Raw genomic sequence first — 25,165 nt, 5'->3', positions numbered from 1 at the left:
ACCTACCAACCAACCAACCTACCTACCAACCAACCAACCAACCAACCTACCTACCTACCAACCAACCAACCAACCAACCAACCAACGAACCTACCTACATACCAACCTACCTACCAACCAACCAACCTACCTACCAACCAACCAACCAACCTACCTACATACCAACCAACCAACCTACCTACCTACCAACCAACCAACCAACCAACCACCGAACCTACCTACCTACCTACATACCAACCAACCTACCTACCCACCTACCTACCTACCAACCAACCTACATTAATTGGAATTAAGTTCTCAATACGCTCATGAGATGCTGTTTTATTTTATTATTTAACATGGCAGCATTGCATTACACTCAGAGTTTGAGTACCTACCTACCTACCTACCTACCTACCTACCTACCCACCCACCCAGCCTGCCTGCCTGCCTGTCTGCCAGCCAGCCAGCCAGCCAGCCAGCCAGCCAGCCAGCCTACCAACCTACCTACCTACCTACCTACCTACCTACCTACCTACCTACCTACCTATCTTACACAGTGTAATGTTCATTATTTCAGACTCACCAGTGGAGGAGTGTCCTGACACCTGCTGACTGGAGACCAGCGACCTGGAGCTCAACCCTTCAACACACAGCAGTAACACCACAGTGAGAAAATCAGCTGTGAAACATTGCAAAATAAAATGTCCTGTAAAGTGTTATTATAACAAAACGCCGACAGCAGCAGATCAACTGTAGCTAAAGTTCAGCTGGCCGTCGACAGGAGATGTACTTTGTTTTTCACAGGTTTTATTCAAAAGACCTGAATAATATGATGGTTGTTATGAAGCACTTGTGATTTTTATGCAAATAAAACAAATCTTATTCTGTTTGTATTCAGCATCAACATTCTCCTTGAGCCACGAAAAACAAAAAAAAAAAAAAACATTCAAAGCCTCAGAGGACAAAAACCAGTGCTGGATATTAACACATTTACTCAAATACTATTCTTGAGTGCAATTTGATGCACTTTAACTTTACTTAATTATTTTCTCTTCATGCTACTTTATTATTTGCACTTCATTGATCTAACAGCTTTACTTACCTTACAGAGGAAGATTTCTGTATACAAAATATATGAAGATGCATATACAAGATATGATGCTTTGCTAAGGATTAAAACTGTAGATACAATTAGAGCTGAAACAATCAGTTGATTAATCAATTAATCCAGTGACAGAAAATTATATTGACAACTATTTTGATGATGGTGATTTTTCATAAAAGAAATGTCAAATATTTCATATTCAATATTTTATGCCTACTAATCTTTAAAGTTTTGCATAAGTGACATTTGGTAACACTTCATAAGACAGCCCGCGTTTTAGAGTGTAGCTACCTCTCACCCACTATCCCGGGAGTTAGAGCATAATTCCTCCCGGTCACTTACCACATAATTCCCCGGGAGTTAGAGTATAACGACGCGGTCACTTAGCATATACTTCCCCGGGAGTTAGAGTATAACTCCTCCTCCTCTACTTTCCCGGGAACTCCCGGGGAAGTATGTGGTAAGTGACCGGGAGGAGTTATGCCTTAACTCCCGGGAAAGTGGGCGAGAGGTACACTCTAAAACATGGGCTGTCTTATGAAGTGTTACCTGACATTTTTAAATACAGAACTTTTACAGTGTTGTATTAATCCTTTAACTTTAGTGAAGGATTTAAGTACTTTTTCCAGTACTGAGAAAAACCAGTTGACAGACAAAGGTTGGGTAAAAGATGGATCCATTCTACGAGCAATAACCTCACTAACTGAGCAGAAGTAGTGGTCACCTGATCATTACAGCCAGATGTCTCATAACAGCCTCCATAGTACAAAATATGAAACATATTCAGCTTCAGATATAAAGCAGTTCTTTTAGATTTAAAGGTCCAGTGTGTAAGATTTAGGGGGATTTATTGGTAGTGAGGAGTGAGGTGGCACATCAGTGTCTCTCTGAGGCTGTTTGGCATGTTGCAGATGGGCCTCTGGCCCAGCACCTGCTCGGTGCTCACCTTTTTTCTGTGATAACTTAAGCTCCAGACAATCAGGAGGTTTTTACCAGGAGCTGTATTATAGTATTATATTCCTCAGAGGCAGAGATGGGACCAAGTCACACATGTGCAAGTCTCAAGTAAGTCTCAAGTCTTAACCTTCAAGTCTCAAGTAAGTCCCAAGTCATTTTTTCTTGGGCAAGTCAAGTCAAGTCAAGTCACAGGTTATGTCAAGTCAAGTCAAGTCCTGTAATAGGTCAAGTCAAGTCCAAGTCAAGTCACCTTATTATTGTAATTTTACCTGCAGAATCTGATCTTAATAAAGTGAAAAGACAAGATATAAGTAACTGTCAGTAAACATTGACTTCATCGCTGCAATGTTTACTTTGCAGGGACGACCCCCATGCGTGCGTGCGCACACACACACACACACACACACACACACACACACACACACACACACCAAGGCAGCAGCCAAAATCCCCCATTTAGCTCATTTAACCCTGTGTTGCTCGTTCATAAAACGTACAGCCGGTCTTGTGATGAACCGGTCGGAATGTTCGCTCACGTTTTCTGGGGTTAATGTTAGCAAATAAATTAAAAAACAAGTTCCACCAAACCGACCCACCCCCCCACCCCACCCCCGTATCGTATCAAGCTAACGTTAGCTAACTACCGACTAACCAGATAATATTAGCTAATTGACAAGCACTTACTGGGCAGAATGGCTCTTCAAATGACGAACAAAGTTTGAAGTTGTCGCCTGGCTGTCCGAGATGTTTATGCCGCATGTCTTGCACTGTGCTGTTCGTCTTTTGCCGTAATAATGGTAATTCCGAAAGCCGAAGACGATGACTCTCGGTACCCCTCCCGCTGACATGTTGATGCCTATCTGATATAAGAGGGCCTGTTTCTCCAATAAACACGTAAGGTACGTAGAGAGGGCATGACTGATTGACAGGGTAGTGATCCAATCATGACAACGCCATTCTCAGCCTGCGCTCCTACCGGGTAATCAACATTATTTTTTAAATTAATTTATTAATTTTATATTCTAACCGAAAACATGATGTGAATAACACTCAAGTCATTCAAGTCATCGTGTCTCAAGTCAAGTCAAGTCCCAAGTCTTTAACTTCCAAGTCCGAGTCAAGTCTCAAGTCTTTTATTTTTTGTCAAGTCAAGTCACAAGTCATCAAAACAGCGACTCGAGTCGACTCGAGTCCAGGTCACAATGACTCGAGTCCCCATCTCTGCTCAGAGGTCTCCTCCTCTCCAAAACAAACAGACCCGGTGATTTAAACTGGTAAAAACACTGTTTTTCCTAGGCTGCTCATCACAGAGGGACTGCAAACTACGGTGGCTGACACAAAAATGTGAATGTCCCTATCTAAAGCCAGTTTGTCCTTTCTGGGCTACTGTAGAAACATGGCAATGCAACATGGTGATCTCGTAGAAGAGGACCTGCTCCCTGTGTAGATATAAACAGCTCATTCTAAGGTAACGAAAACACAACGATTCTTATTTTTAGGTGATTATACACTAAAGAAAACACACTTATTATATTATATTCTATGTCTGCCAATAACTAATAACACTAATAACATGTTGGGGTGAGTGTGTGTCGTCGTACCTTGGTAGATGTCGTACTGTCCTGACATCAGGTTGTAGCTCATACCCAGGTGTGTATGATGGTGTGTGTGGAGGTGTCGGGCGAATGACACGTGGTTCCTCTCTCGCTCTGTCTCTCTTTCTCCCTCGGGGGAACCCTTCTCGCCGGGCTGTTTGAACACACACATACACACACACACACACATCTGGTTTTACACCTTTTTTGAAACGTTTCCCGTCTGAACTTTTTCTTTGTGATGTACACCTTCATGAGATATCTTTAGTCCTGTGGTGTCGTTACTTCAAACCCACAGTCATTTGAAGAACCTCTTCATGTACTTGATGACATTGGAAAGCACTTGAAGAAGTAGAAATGTGAAATATATTGCTGGGTTTTTAACATTTTAACATCTGCACTGCTTTACATGTTTGATTCAGTGTGTGTGTGGCAGTGAAGTGAGTGGCGTCTCACAGCAGGTGATTTTCCATGGTACTGATGGCTCTGCTGCTGCAGCAGCTCCATGGCCGAGGACGAGGACGAGTCGCCGCTCTGTTTGCCGCTCACCGCTCCTCCTCTGCCAGGTGGAGTCACCTCTGACTCCTCCCTGCCCGCCGTCTTACCGTACAGAGGGTAGTGGAAACCTGGTGGACGCAAACACACACACACACACACACACAGCCACAGACAAAGAAACATACACACACACACACACACACGTACAGTGACTTTAAATCGCTTTCTTAAACAAAAGATTTGTACATATTGAGGCCTTCGGCTGCCATCTTTAAAGATACAGTCCCTGCTTAGCGCCCCCTACAGGATGTTAGGAGCTATAATAACATCAGGGAGTGTGTCTTTAATGTTTGTACGAGTGCCTTGCATGGCACTTAATACATAAAGTACTTTACTGAACTGAACTTGACATAAAGACACAGTAGGTGCTACAAGTGCTTCGGAGTACCACTTTCGCACTGGCTTTATGATTTATACATTTAAATTTGTTCTCTGCACCTTTTATGCTTCAGAATTGTTGCATTAAAATCCCTCTTTAAAGAAAAAGGATGGATCTGATCCCTTAAAAAGGTAAATTAACCTTTAATTAATCATTAAAGGTGCAAATTCAACAGCAGCTTAGATATCTGGTAAGTTTTATGGGTTCATTCCATATTTAACTAACATGCATTATATCATATTAAGAGGTTTCTGAATGAATTAAGGGGGTGAAGGGGTTAAAACTTCTACATTTCCACTGTAATTACAAAATGAGTCGTTTAAGGTAAAGTTAGGAGATGGCATTGGTGCCATCTGCACTGGTGATTTAATGCAGAGGCTCTGAATTTCAAAGGGCCTCTGAATGTCTATTACTAGTATAGAAATATTATAATAAAATAATATTAATAGTCAGGGGGGTTGATGTCATAGATTCTGTTTACCAATTGGCCAATTTGGTGTTAATGCTGATATTTGTTGACACTGACTGGCTAGTTTGGTACTGCAGTGTTGCAACATTATGAACTCAGGTGACTCTTGAGTTAAGTTTGTTTAAGTTTAATATAATTCATAAACACCAAAGTTAATCAATTTTTTTTTAAAAAGACTCAAAGCTACGCAGCACAAGGTGCGAGTCATGTAACTCAGCTACCCAACAACTCAGCAGTGGTTAGCGCTAACGTTAGCATGGTGCCTCAAGAGAATGGCATTAGCCAAGAAGCAGACAAACAGATCTCTGTATCTTAATTTGTGCAGAAGTGCAAACACTGGCACTGCCAGGGTCACACAATGACTCAGACACAACTGAAACAAGTGCTTCCTCAGCAGGTCACTTGCTGCTCAGGACACTGAGGGGAAGCTTCTGCAGAGTGCACAAGCAAAGTGGACAAACTACTGAAGGTGACACTGACGACACTGACACTGGTAAAGAGGGAGATTCCTTTGACGTCCCCTCGCTTGGCCCTCTCAACCGCCGTGTCTCCACTGAGAGAGCGGAGTAGGAGGAAGGTTCCTGTAAAGTTACCGGGCTCTGTATGTGACGTAATGGTTGCGCAACCATTTTGACCGGGACAACGTAGGGGTGTAGGGACGCCGTTAGCCATTAGCCATTAGCCGTTAACGGTGTCTGTAATAACTCCGGTCACGGTCCATGAAAAAAATANTCCACTGAGAGAGCGGAGTAGGAGGAAGGTTCCTGTAAAGTTACCGGGCTCTGTATGTGACGTAATGGTTGCGCAACCATTTTGACCGGGGCGACGTAGGGGCGTAGGGGTGTAGGGACGCCGTTAGCCATTAGCCGTTAGCGGTGTCTGTAATAACTCCGGTCACGGTCCGTGAAAAAAATATTTTTTCCAGCGGATGTCTTAGTTACAACATGATTGAGCTAACNGTTCTGAGTACCTACTCTGAGGCAGGGACTTGTTTACCCCCTGTAAAAGTTCCGGAACTCTGTCCTTCGGGGGTGGTTCCTGCGGTGGAGACACGCAGACACGCACCAACGGCCCCGGTCCCGTAAAATTACCCCGAAGTTCCTGCGGTGGTTGGTGCTTACTGGGACAAAGTGGGGGACTGGTTCGGGAACTGGACTTTGCGGAGTTTATCAGGAATTTTGCTGCCAAGAAAACTGGGCAGAGACACTTCTGAGGGTTAGTCAGAGCATATCAGCTTACAGTGGAACTTAGTGTTAAATAGTTAAAGTTAAATAATGTTGTAATGAATTAAAATGAAGTAGTTAGAAAAAGTTGAATAAACTACTGTTGTAATGAAGTTAAATAAAATATTGTTGTAATGAATTTTTAAAAATACTGTTATAATAAAGTTAAATGAAATGTCGTAATATTGTTGAAGTAATGCTGTAATAAAGTTAGATAAAGTCTTGTATAATGAAATAAATCAAAGCGGAATCAATCTTTTATTTTGTCATTTTGCCTCAGGTGAACAGTTAGCTGTTAGCAGTTAGCAGAAAGGTAAACCATAACAGTGGCACTGTAAACGAGGGGATTTATTCACTGTGAGCTGGAAACACACGAACAGCTCTCCAGGTCGTATATTAATAATATTTGCAAGTCACACTGGTGCAACTATGGTCGCAGTCTGGAGCCCTGCAGATCCAAAAAACACAAGCCTCGCCTACTCACACACTCTCACCCAGGTTAGAGTGATTTGGATGGGCAGGAGAGTGTGTGACATGTCATGTTTGTGCCGGTGGCAAAAAATAAATCAAGTGATAATTTGTAAATGATATTCGGGATAAAATCATTGTGGAACAAGCTGTCATACATCGAGAATAATTTACATATCGGCCACCTCTGCTCCCAACTGTTAAGGAAAAAAAATATCAGAGTCACTTAGAACCAAAAAAATCAGATTCTGGCTGTTTCTACCTGCAGTCTGAACGTAGCCTAACTCTCGGCAAGAAAGCAAATCAGCCTCTTTCCCCAAAATGTCAAACTACTTCCCATTAAGTAACCCCAAACCATCCCTCAGACTCTTACCTGGGTAGTTGTGCACCAGGGTTGGGGACACCCCTCTGTAGGAGCCCCCGCCGCTCTCACACATTGCCAGGTAAGGTGGGTAGGAGGAGTGCTGGTACTGGATGTAGGGCTGCTGGGGGGTCATGGGAGGAGACACTGCCGCCCGGGCATTCTGGGACTCCTCAGCCAGCCCTCCCATTGGCTCCTGGCCTTGATCATCCAGCCCATCCAGCCTGTCTGAATCCTCCATGTCGATGGTGGGTGGGAGATCGTGGACCCTGGCTTTTTTAGCGTCTCCGCCCACTCCTCCACCTCCTCCTGAGGTCATCTTGGCCCCGGCAGGCTCCACGGTAGCTCCCCATTCTTTCCCCCTGTCTGCTTCACCCTCCTCGGCCTCCTCTCCGTGTTGTAGCTCTGAGTATTTGCTGTGAGCGAGGCAGTGAGCCCAGGCCGGGCCGTCTGAGGGCTAGATCGATGGGGACAAGTGTTGGTGCGAGTTGCAGTGTTTCCCCTATAATTCTTTGTTAACAGTGGTGGGTGGGAGTCATTTTGGGGTCACTTCGGTCCATGTCTCTGTCCCAGTTTTGTTTATATGGCCAGTTGCAGAGCTAAAATACCTATTTCAACTACATGTTAGCCCTTTAGCATTTTGTCTCTTATGTGTTTTTTTAGAGGCTAATTTAGGACTTTCATTTGTACATTTTCTTTTTAGCAGGGGTGGAGAATTTCTTGCTGCGGCGGCCCACCGCTGCTGAATGACTATAGAGGAAACACTGTGTGAACAGAACCATAGACAGACCATCTATCACTGGCTCTGGGTGTGATGTTGATGAAGGATGACGACGTTTCAACAGCAGGCGGCCATTCAGAGGTGGGATGTAAGGAGAGTGGCGTCCCCGTTCAATGACACGAATCAAGACACGTCTCACACATGATCAACTGCAGAATTTCGGCCAAAACTCAAGGATAAAACGACCTCGCAAACATTCAATTCATACAACCTTTTTTACATGACCCAGCATGGCTAGCGGTTAAACGCATCGTGAGATGGTTAAGAATCTGTACAAGCTCTCTGAAAAAGCAGCTCATATAAAAACCAACACTTACGTATTAGAAATGTTTCTCTTGTCTCTTTATGTGTGTATGTTTTACATTTACAGCTAAAGTTGGAATTACACATTAAAAACATTTGCATCCATCAAATCAAACCAGACGATTTTGATTTCAACCAAAATGACTAAAGTTGTATGTCAGAGTAGAGCTACAGCACCACAGAAGCCACATGGTCTTTGTTATTAGCACCTATTGGTTTTAGCTGTACACAACGTGTGATTAATCTCTTTGTGACACTCAACAACAGTCATTAAAGCACACCAACAACACCATCAGCGGCGGCGGCAGGTTATAGACAGAGGGAGAAACTTACACTGGAATAGGAAACATTTGAGTCCAGATCTGTCTGACTGTTTGGGTTGTGGAGTGATGAAGAAGAGGAAGAGGAAGGTGACTTGATGTCGTCGCAGTCTTTCATCGAGACCTGGTGCTGGTCCACCATGCCACCGTGCACCGCCTTTACGCCCAGACCCTGTCCCCTTTCTCCCCTCTCACTCAACTCCACGTAGGACAGGACAGGTTTGGGACAGCAACCTTTAGCACCGTCTGGACCTTTACCTAGCATGGATCCACCGGTTGAACCCCCAACCATGTGTTTATCGTCCTCACTGTCTCTCACCCCCTGTCCCCTCTCGCCCCTCTGCTTGGCACCGTGTGTCTGATCACAGCATTTGGAGGCCAGTAACAGTTTCTGGTCCATGTACAGTCCTCTGGAGTACTGGCCGTAATACAGCGACTGGGCCAAGGCGGTCTGGGTCTGACTCATAGCGAGCTGGAGCTGAGACTGAGGTGGCCCGTCGCCTTTCTTTGAGTCTGAAAACTCATGGGAAGAGCTTTTGTCATCCTCTTTCACGTCTTCCTTTCTGTCCTTCCCTTTGCCATCGAGGGCCGAGCTTTTGTGGAAAGCAACGCTGCTGCTGTTTGACCTGTCCGACTGCATGTACCCCTGCAGGTAGTAGGGCTCATAGCTGTGGTAGTATGGGGATTGGGGGTCTTTTGATGGTGGGGCGGATGCTGCGGACGGGGTTTTACCAGAGTTACCATGGTTACCGTTGGAGCTCACCTCCGAAGAGACCGAAGAGGCGGACTTGGATCTGATTCCATCCGAGCGGCATTCGGAAGATCCCCCGTCGTCCCCGGCATCTGAGATGTCAGAGTAGGCAGGGCTGTTGTTCTTACTGTCTGCTGCCAGGCAACTACCAGCAGAGTCAAGCCGCGATGAGCCACCAATGGATGGACTGGGGGCGTTGTCGGTGAAGGTGTACACCTTATCAGCCTCAGCTCGGATGCTGGCCATCCTGCTCTCCTGGCTCTCCGTGAGTCCGTTCATTACATCCTGCTTACTGAGGTGCTCCTTCAGGAGGCTTCCAGAAATCTCCTTGACACCAATTTTGGAACCACAACCATCTTCCATTTTGATTCCGCTGCTGTCACCATTAGGCGTCCTGGTTTGCGCATCTTTGTTGTGTTTGTCCTTCAGCCTCCGTTTCTCCTTCTTCCTGGTCTCTTTGCTGCAGGTGACCAGGGTGGCTTTGACAAGGCTCGGTTCCACAACGATGCTCAGCTTTGGTTTGATGGGTTTCAGGGGAAGGTTTTTACTGGTGAGGCCGACGGCTGCCATGGGTGAGGGCTGCTGTGAGGCGGCAGTATCTGCTGTGCCGGTCGGATACCCCGTGTTGGGAATGGCGATCAGCTTGGGGGGAGCAGGGGCCGGAGCGATCGGCCGGTTGGTCCGTGACTTGGACAGCTTCTCCACCTTCCCGTTGGCCTTCTTGCCCTTGTCACATGCACCTCCCTTTTTGTCGATCAAGCCTTCAGCTTCCAGCTTGGGCATCTCGACCGTGGAATTCCTGTCTGGGACCATGCAGTTCTCCAGAACCACGGTCATGTTGGAGATGATGGGCAGATTGCTGAGGTCATCAATCAGTCCATCTTTCAGCAGTGAGGTTCTTCTGGTCTTGGGGTTGGCTGAGGGGCTGTGGTCAGTACTGAGGAGTAGCCGTCTGTTTTTAGGAGACCCCACCGTGGTCACCTTATATAAGGGAGCAGGTTTCTTGGAGGAGCTGTTGGCATTAGTGCTGTTTGTCTCTGAGAGGTCATATGTCATGTTGCTGATGGTGTCCTCACAGTCTGATAGTCGTTCCTCACTCTCTCCGTCCTTCAGGGGCTCCAGCTCCGGCTTCCGCTGCTCCTCAGCTTCCAGGTGTGCATGAGTCTGGTGGTAGCGCAGGCCGTTGATGTGCTTGTAGCGTTTAGTGCAGTTGGGGTGGGGGCAGTCGATGAGGATGGGTGGGGGAGGTGGTGAGGAGGCACAACCTCCTCCAGGGTCCATGAACGAGGGGTCTGATTTGCCCTGTGGCGTGGATGGGGCACTGCGGGATTTGGCCCGGATCCTCTTCCCATTCCCGTTTTTGATGTCATCAGAGGAGACCAGGCTGAGGTCCAGGTCAGCTGGCGGTTTGTTCTTTCGCTTCCCGGAGGACAGAGAGGAGGTGCTGTTGGCAGGTTTCACCTCCTCCACAGTGAAGAAAGAAGGAGGTGTTCGGCAGTTGCTGTTGATGAGGTTTAAGCTTCCTCTCCGTCCTTTGCTGTGGATGGGTGCGGTGGCTCCAGCCACACCACCTCCACGGCTCCTGTGCTGGGACAGACCCCTGACTTTGGTAGCAGGGGCCGGCTCAACGCAGGGCCGCTCGGCCATGGCCATTCGCATCCGCTTGCCCCGGCCACGCCCACCTGGCAACTCAGGGTCACTGGAGGGAGACTCACAAAACCTGGACAGAGGAAGAGAAAGAAATGGATTTAGAAGAGAAATTCTCTTAATAATCACTTACTCAGAGATGAGACACACCGTACTGTGACGTATCTTGTTTTATTGTTTCGTATTGCATTAACACAATATTTATTGTGACTAGTTGCAGCCGCTAAAAAGAGGGTGCACATGCAGCACTCCACCAGCCACAAAGCTTAATCTAGAGTCAAAAAATTATGATTAGATATTTGAAATAAACAAATGAATGTGCCTCCTGGCTCCCTTACAGTCAAGATGGCAGTGAACATAACAGACTGATGACTTGATCTTGTAACGTGACTAACTTTTCTACGGATGTCCATTTTTGAGCCACAACAAAGGCCAAAATGTGGCCAGCAACAGATGGTAAGGCCTTTTATTTTAGTTGAGCCAATTACCGGCCAAGTGACGTCCCCTAGTGGGCAGTTAAGAGGAGTGAGGAGTCAGCATCAGTCCTTGAGTGCACAGTCATAAATGTGCACACAAAATTTTTGGCTGATTGGTCCAGTAGTTTGCGACATTAGCTGTGGGCAGGCAGATAAACACACACACACACACACACACACACACACACACACACACACACACGGCCAAATGCATTAAGGGGGTAATATGGAAACCACCATAAAAAACAGACATAAATATTGGGATTGTAGTCAATGAAAGAAAATCTTTGTCAACTAAAATTCTACTGACTCCTCAACCAACCAATTCAATGGAGGACGAAAATCTGTAATCTGTAATCTCTAGATGAATTAAATGAGCAGCAGTGCACTGAGTGCACTCTATCTGGTCACGTTGTGTGTCCAGCAAAGTATTTTTCCTTGATGCCAGTGAATATATTGAATCCTGTGCAGTGGAGCATGTCTTTACACTGTACTACAAATGCCAGCAGTGTGACAAGGCACTAAGTGTCTAAGTGTGTTCTGTGTGAGCGTTTGTTTGTGTTTTTTTGGTTCCAAAGTTGAAAAATGCTGTGCTCATCACGTCACTTTTTACCCCTTAATTCAGAACAAGCACTCTACCTTGTGCTGGTGTTTTTACTTCAGCGGATATTCTGTATCATAGCAACAAGGTGCAACCAAAATGTCTCAGCTGCCTCCAAAGCGCTCTTGCGCTCCCAGCTCGACATTTTCAGAGGAGCACCTGGTGTTTTCAGCTGGGAAAAATGCTTTGGGGACATGCACAGTCTTATGAAAATAACACCAGAGACTGTCCGACCGGTAAGAATTCAACCCGGTCTCACTCTGAAGTCGTCGAATACCTGCACTTTGACAGTGACGTCCCATGTTACATCGGCATGATACACGGCCAGTCGCTGTTATTGTTTAATCGCACCCAGCAGCGTCAGGGGGAAACAAGGGGAGACAACAATGTAAGTTAAAGGAGTGGAAGTCCAAGAAGTGTGGGCAGACAGGGTGGTGGATAGGTCCAACAACCACCGCCTCTCACCAAGGAGGCCAGTGTTTCCCTCCTGTAAGACTGTAAATCCAAACCCTGTTCTTTTAACCGAACCTAACCACGTGTGTTTGTTGTTGAAGGAAAAAAAACATCAGTTTGCAGTGTTGTACTGATGTAGTGCTTTTATTTTGAAAGAGACTATGCAAACTGTACATTTCCTGTGAAAACAGAAGTGTATTTTGAAAACAGACAATGCATGTAACAGGCTGAAGTTGACACGGCGTCCCAGAACGTCAACAACCAACACACCCAGGGTACCTTGGACGTCATATGTGGACGTGGAAAGTCCATGACCAAACGTGGACATGTGACGAGGTCGGAGAAGGTGTTGGAGAGTTTGGTTGAAGAAGAGCATGTCGACCAACTGACCAGAAGGTGCCAGGCTTCAGATGATTAAAACACATTTTAACCTCTTTAAACTAAATTAAGTATTAGATTAGGGTCTTAGGTCTAGGGGACACATTGTGGTAGTTTTATTTGCTACTTTAGTCTTGTTATCTTAGAACATTGTGTTCTTTCACAGTGTATCACTTCATATTGTTTTGTTTCATACTGTCTCACTTCACGTTGTGTTGTGTCCTATTGAGTGTCATGTTAAGCTTTTTCAATCCTGATGGATAAACTGAAAAACACATCAAACAATCAAAGCTGAAAACTGAAAACAAAGCTGTTTTCTTGTTGAAGCTGTTGTTCTTGAAAGGTTTTAACCTGAGAACAACTTGTTTCTATCGTCACCCAGATTGAACTCTTGTTCTGTCAGACAAAAAAAAATTGGAAGATAACAGATTATCATTCAAGGCTCATGGGGACCACTTTACCCAGACGTCAAGGATAAAAATTGATTTTTTTTTTCTGTACAAAGCCTGCTTCTCTTTTGATAACATAAAAAAACCTGTACGATCCACACAGTTATCTCTGTATTTGATATCGAGACATTTTGTATTCACATGCCGTCCTTTCTACTTTGAAGTCCTTTGATGCTGTTTTCCAGAGTGCCTCACACTGAAGATGCTTCTCCACACTCACACATTGTTATTTATATCAAAAAACTGTCTGCTGGGATAAGGAAAATGCACTGCTTTATATCTATCTACACAGTGAGACTCTATATTTGAAGCTGGACCCTGAGCAGTACATATGTGCTGGCCTTTTAATGTATTATTATGACACTGCGTCGCAGGAGTCTATGAATATATTCTGACCTTGGAAAGACTGTTTTGGGGTGTTAATCACCTTATTAATGGAACAGACTGCAAAGCACGTCGAGACTAGACTTTCTTGTCCCCCTCTGTGATTTTAGAACGATGATATCTCACATTTCCTATGATGTTTGTAATTGCTTTTTTACATCAGTGTGTCCCTGTGAATGTCACTGAAGCTGCTGGAACGTCCGACGGAAATTTTATGGATTTTCTTTGGCGTTTCAAGGTTATTTGTTGCTCTCAAGTCTCTATTTAAAACTTGGATCGATTGAGTGATGTTGTCCAGATGATTTCCAACAATTCAACTTGCCAGAATAAAGGGGTAGTTCAGATTTTTTTTAAATGGGTGTTGTATGAGGTACTTATCCATGGACAGTATATAACAAACAGCTGAGTCAGTCGGCATGCCCCCAGTTTGGGAGAAGCAGGCTGGAGTCCGACATGGAGGCTAAGCAATGTACTGCTGTGGATGGGGGTCAGTAACATAATGCATTTTAGCCACCTAAAAAAGTTACACCTAAACAAATCAATATCAGTTTAAGTGTACAGTCTATTGAGAGTATTTTCAATGGGAGAATTAAGTTGTTATATTGCCCAGACTCCATTAAGACCTTCGACCACGAAATTTTAATCCGTTTATTCTTCAGTCCAAGTGGATGTTTGTGTCTGCTCCGAGGAAATTCCCTTGAGGTGCTCTTGAGATACCGCGTCCAACAGAATGACATGGATGCAAGGTCACAGTGACCTTGACCTTTTAATAACCAAAATCTCATCAGTTCATCATTTAGTCCAAGTGAACATTTTTGCCAACTTTGAAGAAAAAAGAAACCAACACGGTGTCACTCAGAAGTTGCTGTACACCGGTGTTTGTTACTGTGACACCTGCCATAGCGCCGGTCACTGAATGTTGATGGTTTGTCCGAGTGAGTGGAGGGGGCGTGGCTTAGCCATAGGTCAATTGCTGTTTTTTTCAATGGAGTCATAGATGGGTAACTAAAGCTGTTAACAGCTTCCCACTTGAAATGAGCTGTTTGATGAAAAGGTAAAGCAGTGAAAATACTCTCAATATAGCCTACACTTACACTGATATTGATTTGTTTAGGCAACTAAAATATGTTTTGCTGCTGACCTTTCTTCACAGCAGTACATTGTGAAGCTTCTGTGTCAGTGCTTCTCCAAACTGAGGGCGTGCCGACTGACATCTACTGGCTATGGATATCTACTCCATACATACCACTTCAAAAAATCTGAACTATCCCTTTCGGCTGAAAAATGGAAGCTCATAAGTTGCTTTGTTTTTTATCATATCTAACGTGTTATAATGTACTTGCTTTTTTGTGCTCTTAATTTAACCATTACATAATTTTTTGTGTTTCATTCACATTTGATTCCACTGCATTATATAATAAAACAGCATTCAGTCACTGCTGACAGTCAACAGCGACAAGAGTCCAAATGGAAAAAAGCAATTCAGTCCCTGGTTTCTGAGATTAAGCTGTAATTGCCATGACAACAATCATTTACATACAGCAGCAATAATTGAGAGGATTCAGCCCCGTGAGGAGGGACTGTCACATTTTCCACTCAGCAATTACAAAAAACACTCTCCATCTGTAAAACTGTTGGGCTGGAGAGTGGAGAGTGATTCTGTTAGAGCTCATCAGTCAATTTAGCCCTTTCTGTCATTTTAGCAGCATTAAAGCACTTTAAAAATAAACAAGTGTTCTTTTCATTTAATCAAATAAACAATCAGCAGCAAATAAAAACCAATAAGAGGAACAATAAAATGATTAAACATAAAAGGGAAATACACCAAGCACAAGTGAGTCAGAACAATTATATGAGACCTGTCCTTAATGTGTTTAGAATGAGGATTGATTTGAAATATAATTTTTGGCCTGATTGAACCGAACTGAGGCCACACGCTTACCTAATGTCTGACAGAAACACAGTTCCTGTACAGAAAGACAGCACAGCGTTCACTCATCATGCAGCTTTGTTGCTGGTGTCCTAATTTGGTACGTCTGTATCACCCTGTGGCAACGTGACCAGCCAATCACAACTTCAGCGAAATGATGTGCTGGTTTTAAGGATTAAAAGTCATAGTCAATGGCAGCTGACACTGTGTGTACATGGGAACAAAGACATTAACACATGTAACTGTAACAAGCTGCCAAACAGGAAGCAGAGCTTTCTATATTTATATTTTACTGTGACCATGATCGTTCTCTTACCTGAAAAAATACTGTACAAGAAACCTGTTTCCAAAAGAGACGCACCGATCGTGAAATTCTGGGCAGATTTTGACATTTTTGTTGCTGTTGTTTATGTTTTCATTGTTATTTATACCCCCTATTGTTGCAGGGAAACAACAGAAATCTTCATTTTGAAAAAATTACAATAACTTTATGAAACAACCTAAAAACAACCTTCTCTCACAAGAAGGTTATTTCTTTTCACAAAAAGAAAAACACATCTGCTTCAAAAGTCTTTTGACTATATAAACATCATCATAATTCTCTAATATCTGTTTCATATTGCTGTGAAAACAACACATTTCTCCTTCAAACATCTGGATTTATTAAAGTTTCTCACCAAAAACTACATTTTACAAGACTGCGTATGAACACATCTTGAGAATGTTATAATTTACCTTCATCCAACACTCATTTTTACTGAAGAGAGCTTGAACGCATCATAATGTAACTCCATGCAACCTTCATCAGCTGTTAGTTTCAGCTACCAGCTGCATAGAGCTAACGTTAACGAGCTCTCCCAGTGTTTCACCACACTTAGAATCTATGTGTGGCTGTAGCAGACAACGGGGATTTCTAAATTCAGAGATTTTTATCGGTCTGTGAACACAGCGCAGGTGGGAGCGCCATTTTCCCCTCAGCAGCAGTTTGTAGAGTTTTAAATGGCGGTGTGGATAACTGATCAGATCAGATTGATGGATGAAAGAAGCTGTTTGTGAGTGAAAGCAAACTTTCGACCCAGTGTACTGAAGGTCAAGTTTCACTTTCACTTCACCCGCCTTCTGCCGCTCCATCTGTGCTGTCAGTCTGTGGAGCAACAAATAACCAAAAGGTAGCCTATACATAATCCAGCGCCGCACCTAATTAACGGTCCTGCTCCAAAAATTGAGAATCACAATGTGGCGGCAGATGTTTTAATCGTGGCAGTGTGTCACAAATAAATGAATGTGTGGGACATGACTGTAGAGAGTTTACTGCGTCCTTTTATCCCGGCGGCGTCCCGGGGAAGATCTGTGTTTGTCTCAAGCACATTTTCTAGTGTCCCCGAGATGACAGGACGATGGGACGACATTAGCCTCTGGTACTGCTTTTTAGCCTGTGCAAAACTGAAGTGACACAACAGTAAAAACATTGGCCACTGCCATCAGTGAATGCCATTTTGTTCATTTTCTTCGCTAATAAGCTGATGCCGGTCAACGAGGTGAATATCGGCCGATAACAATGTGCAGCCAATAAATCGGTGCATCCCTAGTTTCCAGTTAAACATTGATTTAATTGGAGAGTGGCTCTGAAATGTTTGTTAGCTTACTAGCATAGCAACTCAGTATATGAACCAAACTCCCTCCAAAATTTGCTGATACAAAACTATGAATGCTATGAATTTAGTTTGTCTGATGCAAGCTGTTACAGAGTCAGTGAGGGGTGAGGAATAAAAAATCGATTCTTAGATGCATCCCTATTCTAAATTAATAGATTATGTTTCGATGCATGAGAGTCAATATTGGGACATTTAAAACTCAATTCTGTTCTCATGTCTCCTTCAAAAGTTTCATCATTTCACTTTAAAAGTGCACTTAGTTTGAACCAACCCTCCTAAAGTCCATTCACTTTGAGTCTCAACAGTGAGCTGAGAGGGAATGTGGAGATTTTGGGAAATGCTATGATATAAATATTATATGAATATGAATAAATAAATTAATAAATAATTTATAAATAACATTTGAGGCAGAGAGAGAAAGAACAAAGTGCAGTATCACCTTGGAGGAGCCCAGTCGTGTTTGGTGCAGTCTAACAGAGTCCCCACGTAGGTCCTCTTCCTCCACGTCACGTTCACCACCAGCACACCTGTCAATCACAGTGGACAGAGACAGAGCAGTTAGTACTGGAACTGCTGGGACAACAACAGGCTTCTGTGTCAGGATGAAGAGGTCCAGCCCAGTTGCTGGAAAACCATGTTGACATTGTGCATTTCTGCAAACCATGGATACTTTACATTTGAATGTTTCACACAGATCATTTCAATGTTTCTGGAGTGATGGAGTATATGAGCTGACTTTGTCATCAGGAGGTGGAGGGGTTGGTAAACAACAAAGCCAGTTTTTATTTAGTGAGTACTTCCTGTGTTTCTAGCGGCTCTTTTGGCAGGAAGAGTGGTTGTTTTTACCAAGACGTCGCTGCTTTTCCAGCAGGGACTGTGCCTCCGACATGACCTTTAACTATATAGCCAAGCCTAAACCTAACCACACGTTCACCACAGCGTTGTTGACACATAATGTTTCAATACATCTGCTTCATAATAAGTAGGGCTGTCCCCCAATAGTCGACCAAAAGTTAGTCGACCAGAAAGGTCACTAGTCGCCAAGATTTCATTGGTCGTTTAGTCGCAGAAAAAAAAACAAAACTGAAACTCTCTTAGGAGCTGCACCTTGTCAAAATAAATCCAAACCTATATGACTGGACCATGTTTAGTCTCTATATACAGACTCTACATTCAGTGAATGTAGAGTCTGTAGGCAAACCCCGGAGATCTTGCCTCCGGAAGAAGAGCGGAAGAGCCCTGGTTTCCGGTTGTAGGCTGTTTGTAGTCCGTGTGATATTGACCAATCACGTTTGAGCCGGCTGCAGTTGTTCCCAGGTTAAACGGTCCGTGCGGTGAACTAACGAGGCGGAACATAATTGGCGTCACTGCAAACTCTGAATCCATCACAGTGGTTCAGCATATTTACTTATATATAAACAGAAGTCGGAAACGGAAATTCGCCTCCTCCGCCCAAATCAAACCGGAATGCCAAAAGATCGGGGGTCTGCCCCCAGAGGCTGTATCGCCGTCTGCCGGAAGTCAGACGCCAAATACAGCTGATGGGTTCCGAGAATGGACCATGTGTGACTTTACTTTGAAAGGACAGCCACAGGAAGTGTCCAAGCTCAGCAGTCAGACAGGAGTCAGGTTAATTTCCAGGGCTGGTACCTGCGGTTATTCCACAGGCTAGTTAATAACATGTCGGGCAGGAAATCCAAAGTGTGGGATCATTTTGAGAAGACTAGTCCACTGATGGACCCTGATGATGACTTTTGGTTGACAAGGAAAAGTCTTAGTCGGGGGCAGCCTTAATAATAACGTACAAATGTAAAGTATTGGCGGTTTGCAGACACGTACAATGCCAACATTTATTCTGGTGATTGGATTGAGAGGTCAGGTCAGAGAGAAACACACGGTGCAGGACTTAAAGCGAAAATATGAGCAGTTTGATTTACATCATAAACAATCTTTAATCACAAAATAATCTTTAGTGATATTTAAAGTTTTATCCCAAAATGTTTATCCTTCTGAAACAGATGTGGCATGACATTAATCTGCCAGTAATCAAACAGATAAAACCAAATAAATATTGTTTCTAGAGGAAATAAGGTCTTAAAATGCATTTCTCATGGTGAGGGATTTTCACATCAATCATAAAATAAAAAACAAAAGTTTGACTATTACAGAATCAAACAGTGGTACAGCTGTGTTCAAAGGCACCACTGATTCGCAGCAACAAAAGACAACATATCAAACTGTGTGAAAGGAGCTTTTCACCTTTTGTTCACCTTTATCAGACTTTGTGAGCAGCACTTCTCTTTGTAGCTCTGCAGAAATACTCAGCCCTTTGTTCTCGCTTGTATCTAATGAGGAAACTAATGAAACACTGATAAAAGACAAATGTGCAGGAATAAAAAGAGGAGCACACTGCACCTCAGAAGGAGGAAAAATCAATGTGACGAGCAGACGGCAGTTAACAGTTTGGAAATGAAAAGCTGCAGCAACCTGAAGGACTGAGTTCACAGTTTTAAGAGGCTCAAATTGTTTTCCAAACGGTTTGTTACAGCCTCTGTGAAATTGCTCAAAGTGATATCGGTCAGCAGCATCAGAGCAGGAAAACACAGTCTTCCGTTCCTGTCGGGTTTTTGGTCCCAAGGAAAATTTAGTCTTTAAGGTTTAAAGTCTAATCTGAGAACTGGCGACCCCTCAGCCATCTGAAATAAACGTCCCTCTCTTCCTCTTCCTCTCTTTCTTTCTCTCACTCTCAGACTGACATTTGAAAACCATTAACCTCTGTTTTGTGATGCGCCAGCGGCATCGCAGAGCAAATCAAATCCTGGATGCATTACAGCTTTGAAACGAGGTTTGACTGCAACACACGACTCCTTGCTCTTCAATTAAGCCTGATGGCCGCCGCCATCACAAAACACTCTCACAGACAGATGAGAGCTGGGGAACACGGCCAAGTGTGTCGCTCACTTTGACAAAAGGTGGATGTGATGAGGCAGATTTTTGTTTCACCACAAATCTTTAGATAATGAGCTGGATGGATTTAATCAGTCAACAACTTCATATTCCCAATGTTCTCTGTCAATACTCCCTTCAGTCGCTTTGAGGTTTGATCAAATGTATTTTCTTCATTTAATGACGACCTCACCTTTAAATAATGACTGAAATATTTTAACCCAAGGTGACTTTTCTTTTTTTTTTTTTTTACAGCTGCAATATTCTAAATAATGTCAACACACATAAACATCATGTCAAGGATAACTACCATTACGGCTTACCAGCATCCATGCCTGTGAAAACATGGATGCTTCACCCCCCCCCCCCCCNTGACAGCACAGGAGATCTATGCAATCAGCACAGTTTCAAGGATGGCAACCGAAAATTAGAGTCACCAATTCAGTATCCGACCAAATGTCTCCCCTTCTGTTCCTGAGATTTGATGTTGTAATGATATGTATGATGTTGATCCAAAGTATGTTTTGTGAGGTTACAGTGACCTTGAACTTTGACCTTCAACAACCAAATTCTAATCAGTTCATGCTTGAGTCCAAGTTGACATTTGTGCCAAATAGGCCTGTCACGATATGCGATAAGTCGGTTAATTGCACGGTAAATTTAAAGGGAGACGGTAACTTTTCCAGTCGCAATTAATTGCCATATCCATGCGTGTTTGTTTTCCTCGTCTCTCTCCACCAAAGAGACTGGACGACAAGAGCGCTCACTGCCGTGCATCGTCTGGCAGCCAGGTGAGTTGGTTCATAAGCGTAATGAACGGAGGGAAAGCTCTTGTCATCGAGTGTCTTTGTCTCTGTGGTGGAGGCAGGGCTATGGGCCACACACACACACACACACACACACACACACACACACACAGTGCGATCTTCGTGAGGGGGAACGAGGCGGAGAAAAAAAAAATAGTTTAGCGTAAGAGAAAGAGATGGAACTTGTTCCTAAACCAAATGCCACGGCCCCTGTGTGGGAGTGTTTTGGATTTAAACCAAATGACAGAGGGGAGCCCAGTAATGTGGACGAGCTGGTGTGCCGGGTTTGTTCTAAAACCATCTCAACAAAAAGAGCAAATACGACCAACTAAACTGCACACTTGAGAGTGAGAGACTGACAGTCTATTTCTCTGTATTTATTTATTTATTTCGATATTTTTACGTTATTTCGGATATTTAAATTTTCCTTTTTTTTTTGCATTTGTTAATATTCTTGTTAAATAAATGTTTATTTCTCTTGAAAAAGGTGTACTTGCATCAATATGCCTTTATTATTATTATATAAGTTTAAAAAATGGTCTAAAAACAGCAAAATTACAACAATAATAAAAATGGTCTTAAAAGCACAATATTACGCAATATTATCGCTGATCACAATAATTTCTGACGCAATTAATCGCCCAGCAAAATTTGTTATCGTGACAGGCCTAGTGCCGAATTTGAAGAAATTTTGTCAAGCGTTTGTGGAGCTATAGTGTTCATGAGTTTGAGACGGATGCAAGTTCACAGTGACCTTGACCTTTGACGGCAGCCCTGTTACTTGAATAAGTAAACACTGACCAACGGGACCAGACTGGCCGACCCGTATGCTCTCACTCAGTGGATGGATGATGTCACAGGAAGCCAATCTTACAAAGGAGGACCACACTTGTTTGTTTTGCTATGGAAGCTAACGTTAGCTAATGTGCTAAAAAGTTAGCGTTCCAGAGAAATCCAATATTCCTCTTAATCCCTCCCCAGTTTCTGATGAGGTGGACATGATAACCCTTAATACACATAACCTTATTCATCCCTACAACAGGAAATACTTTTTCCCTAACCTGATATGAAGTGTGCGCTGCACATGTGAGCATTTTTGATGATGGCCTCCGTCCAGTCCTTTGGTCTTATCACATTTAACCATAGTTGTCTTTGTTTTTGTTGACGGGCAGTGGCGGCTGGTTTTGAGCCATGACTCCTTCTATTCTGGCTCCCAATAACACAACAAGACAAACACATTTTAACACTCCTATGGAGCCTACAGCCCTGTGGGGGAGAGGCAGCTGCACCTCCAGCTGATAACATGGCCCTGAAAGGGTCTGTTGTTACTTTCAGTAACAGTTTCACCTTGTCATTGGTCCCAGAAATTTCTGGTCTTACTCTTCGCCATCTCCGTAGTACTTTCTCTAACAAAGCAACCAACCCCAAAGTAGACAATAAGCCTCCTATTTTTACCTAAACACGCATGCCCAGTGAAAGGGACATGTGGTATGCAGCGGTGTTACTATAGATGGAAATTAAGACTGAAAGAGTGCTAAAACACCTGTGTGTACGGAGACAGTTTTTGTCTCAAAACACGGTTTTAAAATGAAAATATTAATGTGGACGTGGCCTCGGACCAGACAAGTTCCAATAATCTTTTGGAGTTCAGTCTCCAGAGTCTTATTCACTGAGCTGTCATCACGTCTGTTTGGTTTTTAAAACATTGAGCGTCTGTATGTCGGTGACTTCAGGGTTTGTTTGTGATCACACAGTGTTCATGTTCTCACTTCATGTTCCCTCTCTTCCTCCCTGCCTCGCCTACCCCGTCTGCCTTTTTTTTAATCTCACCACACACTGCTCATAATAATAAAACAAATTCATGAGGAAATTAAAAATAAATGTCTCTCCTTCAAAGTCCACGTTCATTCCAGGCTGCTTTTATCACCTCTCTGTCGTCTCGTCTGCTGATTTTCTATTCATCTGATGATTCTGTAATTGCAGGTCAAACTTGCAGCTGATCCTGCTCCTAAAATAAATAAAAAAAGATTTCACAAATGGACAAAACATTTTTAAATTCACACGTGACATGCCTCACTCTGTATCATCTGTCTCTGCTTCTTTGCTCTATCAGTATTTCCAGTCATGTTTCTGCTGCTGCTTGACTTTAAGCTCTCAGCAGGTGTGTGTGCAACAATTATCCTGTATAAACAGTCATCTATGTGGAGGTTACGACACTGTAGTGGCTGCTGTGGACCAATCTACACCTCCCTGTCTCCTTAAATGACATTTATATCGTACTCAGTTTTTCATTCCTCATATGTTGTGCTGCCAAGCATCATCGCTGGCTGGAGGTGGTCGGGGCGGATGGTGGGCGTGCAAAGCACAGGGCCATGACCCCAGATCCACCACAGTCTGACTCATGACTTCAGTTAATGTTGATAAAAACATGTTTGAAGTCACTGCGGACCTTTTCTGTATTAAACCAGACCATGATCTGTCTCTAACCTAAACTGGAGGGTTTCAAACTAAAACAGTGTGACTGAACAATGTGGGAAAATAATGTAATCGCAATTTTTTAACACCAATATCGCAATTTTTCTTTAAAGTTTCTTAACTTCTGTATTATCCACAAGTAATACACCATTCTATAATATAACCAACACAGCACTGGATGCAGTCAACATATTAACAGCTCTGGACACTAATTATGGTTCTACCCATGTTCTCACAGGTTTACATAGCTTTCCTACAAACAGCAGTGCACCCAAATTCGTACACATCCCATGCATTTTGAAAGGCTACGATCACGCGACCAATGTGCTGATGTCAGTAAACAAGGAAGTAGTCCTGCGAGTTTTTAAGGAAGCAGGTTGCGGCGGTGGATGGGTCACAGGACTTTTACTCGAAGATGCGTGTTCGGATCCGTGTGAATTCTGAGTCATTTTAAGGTCCTCAAATTAAGAAAAAGCATGTTGGCCAAATCTACAAGTTCATTTTAAAGCCGATATTGGTTGACACTGATTACGTACTGATATTATCGTGCATCACTCAGTAGCAAATCTAAAGACACCCAACCATGTTTCTTTTATTGTCCAAACCTAACCTCTATAACTTTACGGTAATTATGTAACTGTACTCTAAGATGTAACACCATTTGTGGGGCGCAAATTCAAAGGATATCATACAAACCGCTCCATGAGAATACGTTGGTCGACCAATTGCCTCATGAGAGTAGGTGTTTCTGTGGTGATCTGGAGAATTCAAGGATGAGGCCAATCACGGAGTTCTTTCCTAATGCACGTTTAATTACGAGCTCGGATCAACATGGCTACATGCAGAAGCTATGTGATGAGTGTGAACAGAGAGAGAAACACAGCTTATAAAGGATGGTGGCATGTATACTATTACCTAAAATGGTGCTCTGACACATTTGACTTGACCTTGGGCCAACTAAAATTAGTCTAACTTGTCCATTCATCAGGAAGCCTAGCACTTCTGACGCTATGACGTCTGTCATAACGGAACATGATCCCCAGGGGGTCTTGACCAAGTTTCTATTGGTCAGTGGAGATGTAACAATACATACCAGCACCTCATGAACAGGTTTTTAACCCTTTCTGCTGTAGCCTCCAGACTTGTAAACAATGCTAAAAGAGTTTTGCAGTTCAAAATGAAACCACTTACTTACGGAGGCGACCTAGAGGGAGAGACTGGAGGGTGGGCACAATGTGTCGACAGCAACGCATTTTGCCACCATGACGGGGCTACAAGTTGTAAACACTGAATGAGTGGCCCCGTTAGCGAACGCATGTTAGCTTCCTCCCGACCTGAGTGGTGCGCAGTGCAGCCAACAAACCAGTGGAGACCGGAGGTTGGGCATGGTTCCACATGTCTATGCAGTTAATCAATACAATATAGTATTGACATATTTTTGTGTGGCAATATTGTATAGTCACACAGTGCCAAATATCGATTTTTTTATTATATAAATTATCTTATCTTGTATATAATGACAAAAACTCTGTCTGTCACTGTCTGTGTGTGTTCCATGTTTTTCTCCTCACTGACTTGGTCAATCCATGTGAAATTTGGCACAGTGGTAGAGGGTCATGGGAGGATGCCAATGAAGCAATATTACATCAATTGGCCAAAGGGGGGCGCTATAGCAACCCATTGAAATGTCAAACTTTGAATGGGCATATCTCA

At 43.4% G+C, this 25,165-nt stretch overlaps 1 protein-coding gene across 1 annotated transcript in view; it reads right to left on the bottom strand.

Moving 5' to 3' along the window:
- Positions 1–25,165, bottom strand: part of znf608 (zinc finger protein 608) — an 89,260-nt gene that overhangs the window by 8,881 nt on the left and 55,214 nt on the right. The window contains exons 3-8 of the mRNA XM_050051775.1: positions 17,665–17,752; positions 8,515–10,972; positions 7,110–7,554; positions 4,096–4,265; positions 3,646–3,793; positions 566–622 (exon numbers count right to left, since the gene is read on the bottom strand). Of these exons, the coding sequence (XP_049907732.1) occupies positions 566–622; positions 3,646–3,793; positions 4,096–4,265; positions 7,110–7,554; positions 8,515–10,972; positions 17,665–17,752 (3,366 nt within the window). The remainder of the gene's footprint in view (positions 1–565; positions 623–3,645; positions 3,794–4,095; positions 4,266–7,109; positions 7,555–8,514; positions 10,973–17,664; positions 17,753–25,165) is intronic.

This window comes from Epinephelus moara, chromosome 8 (genome assembly GCF_006386435.1).
Source record: "Epinephelus moara isolate mb chromosome 8, YSFRI_EMoa_1.0, whole genome shotgun sequence".
NCBI classification, from domain to species: Eukaryota; Metazoa; Chordata; class Actinopteri; order Perciformes; family Serranidae; genus Epinephelus; species Epinephelus moara.
This window is presented reverse-complemented; position numbering and strand designations above follow the sequence as displayed.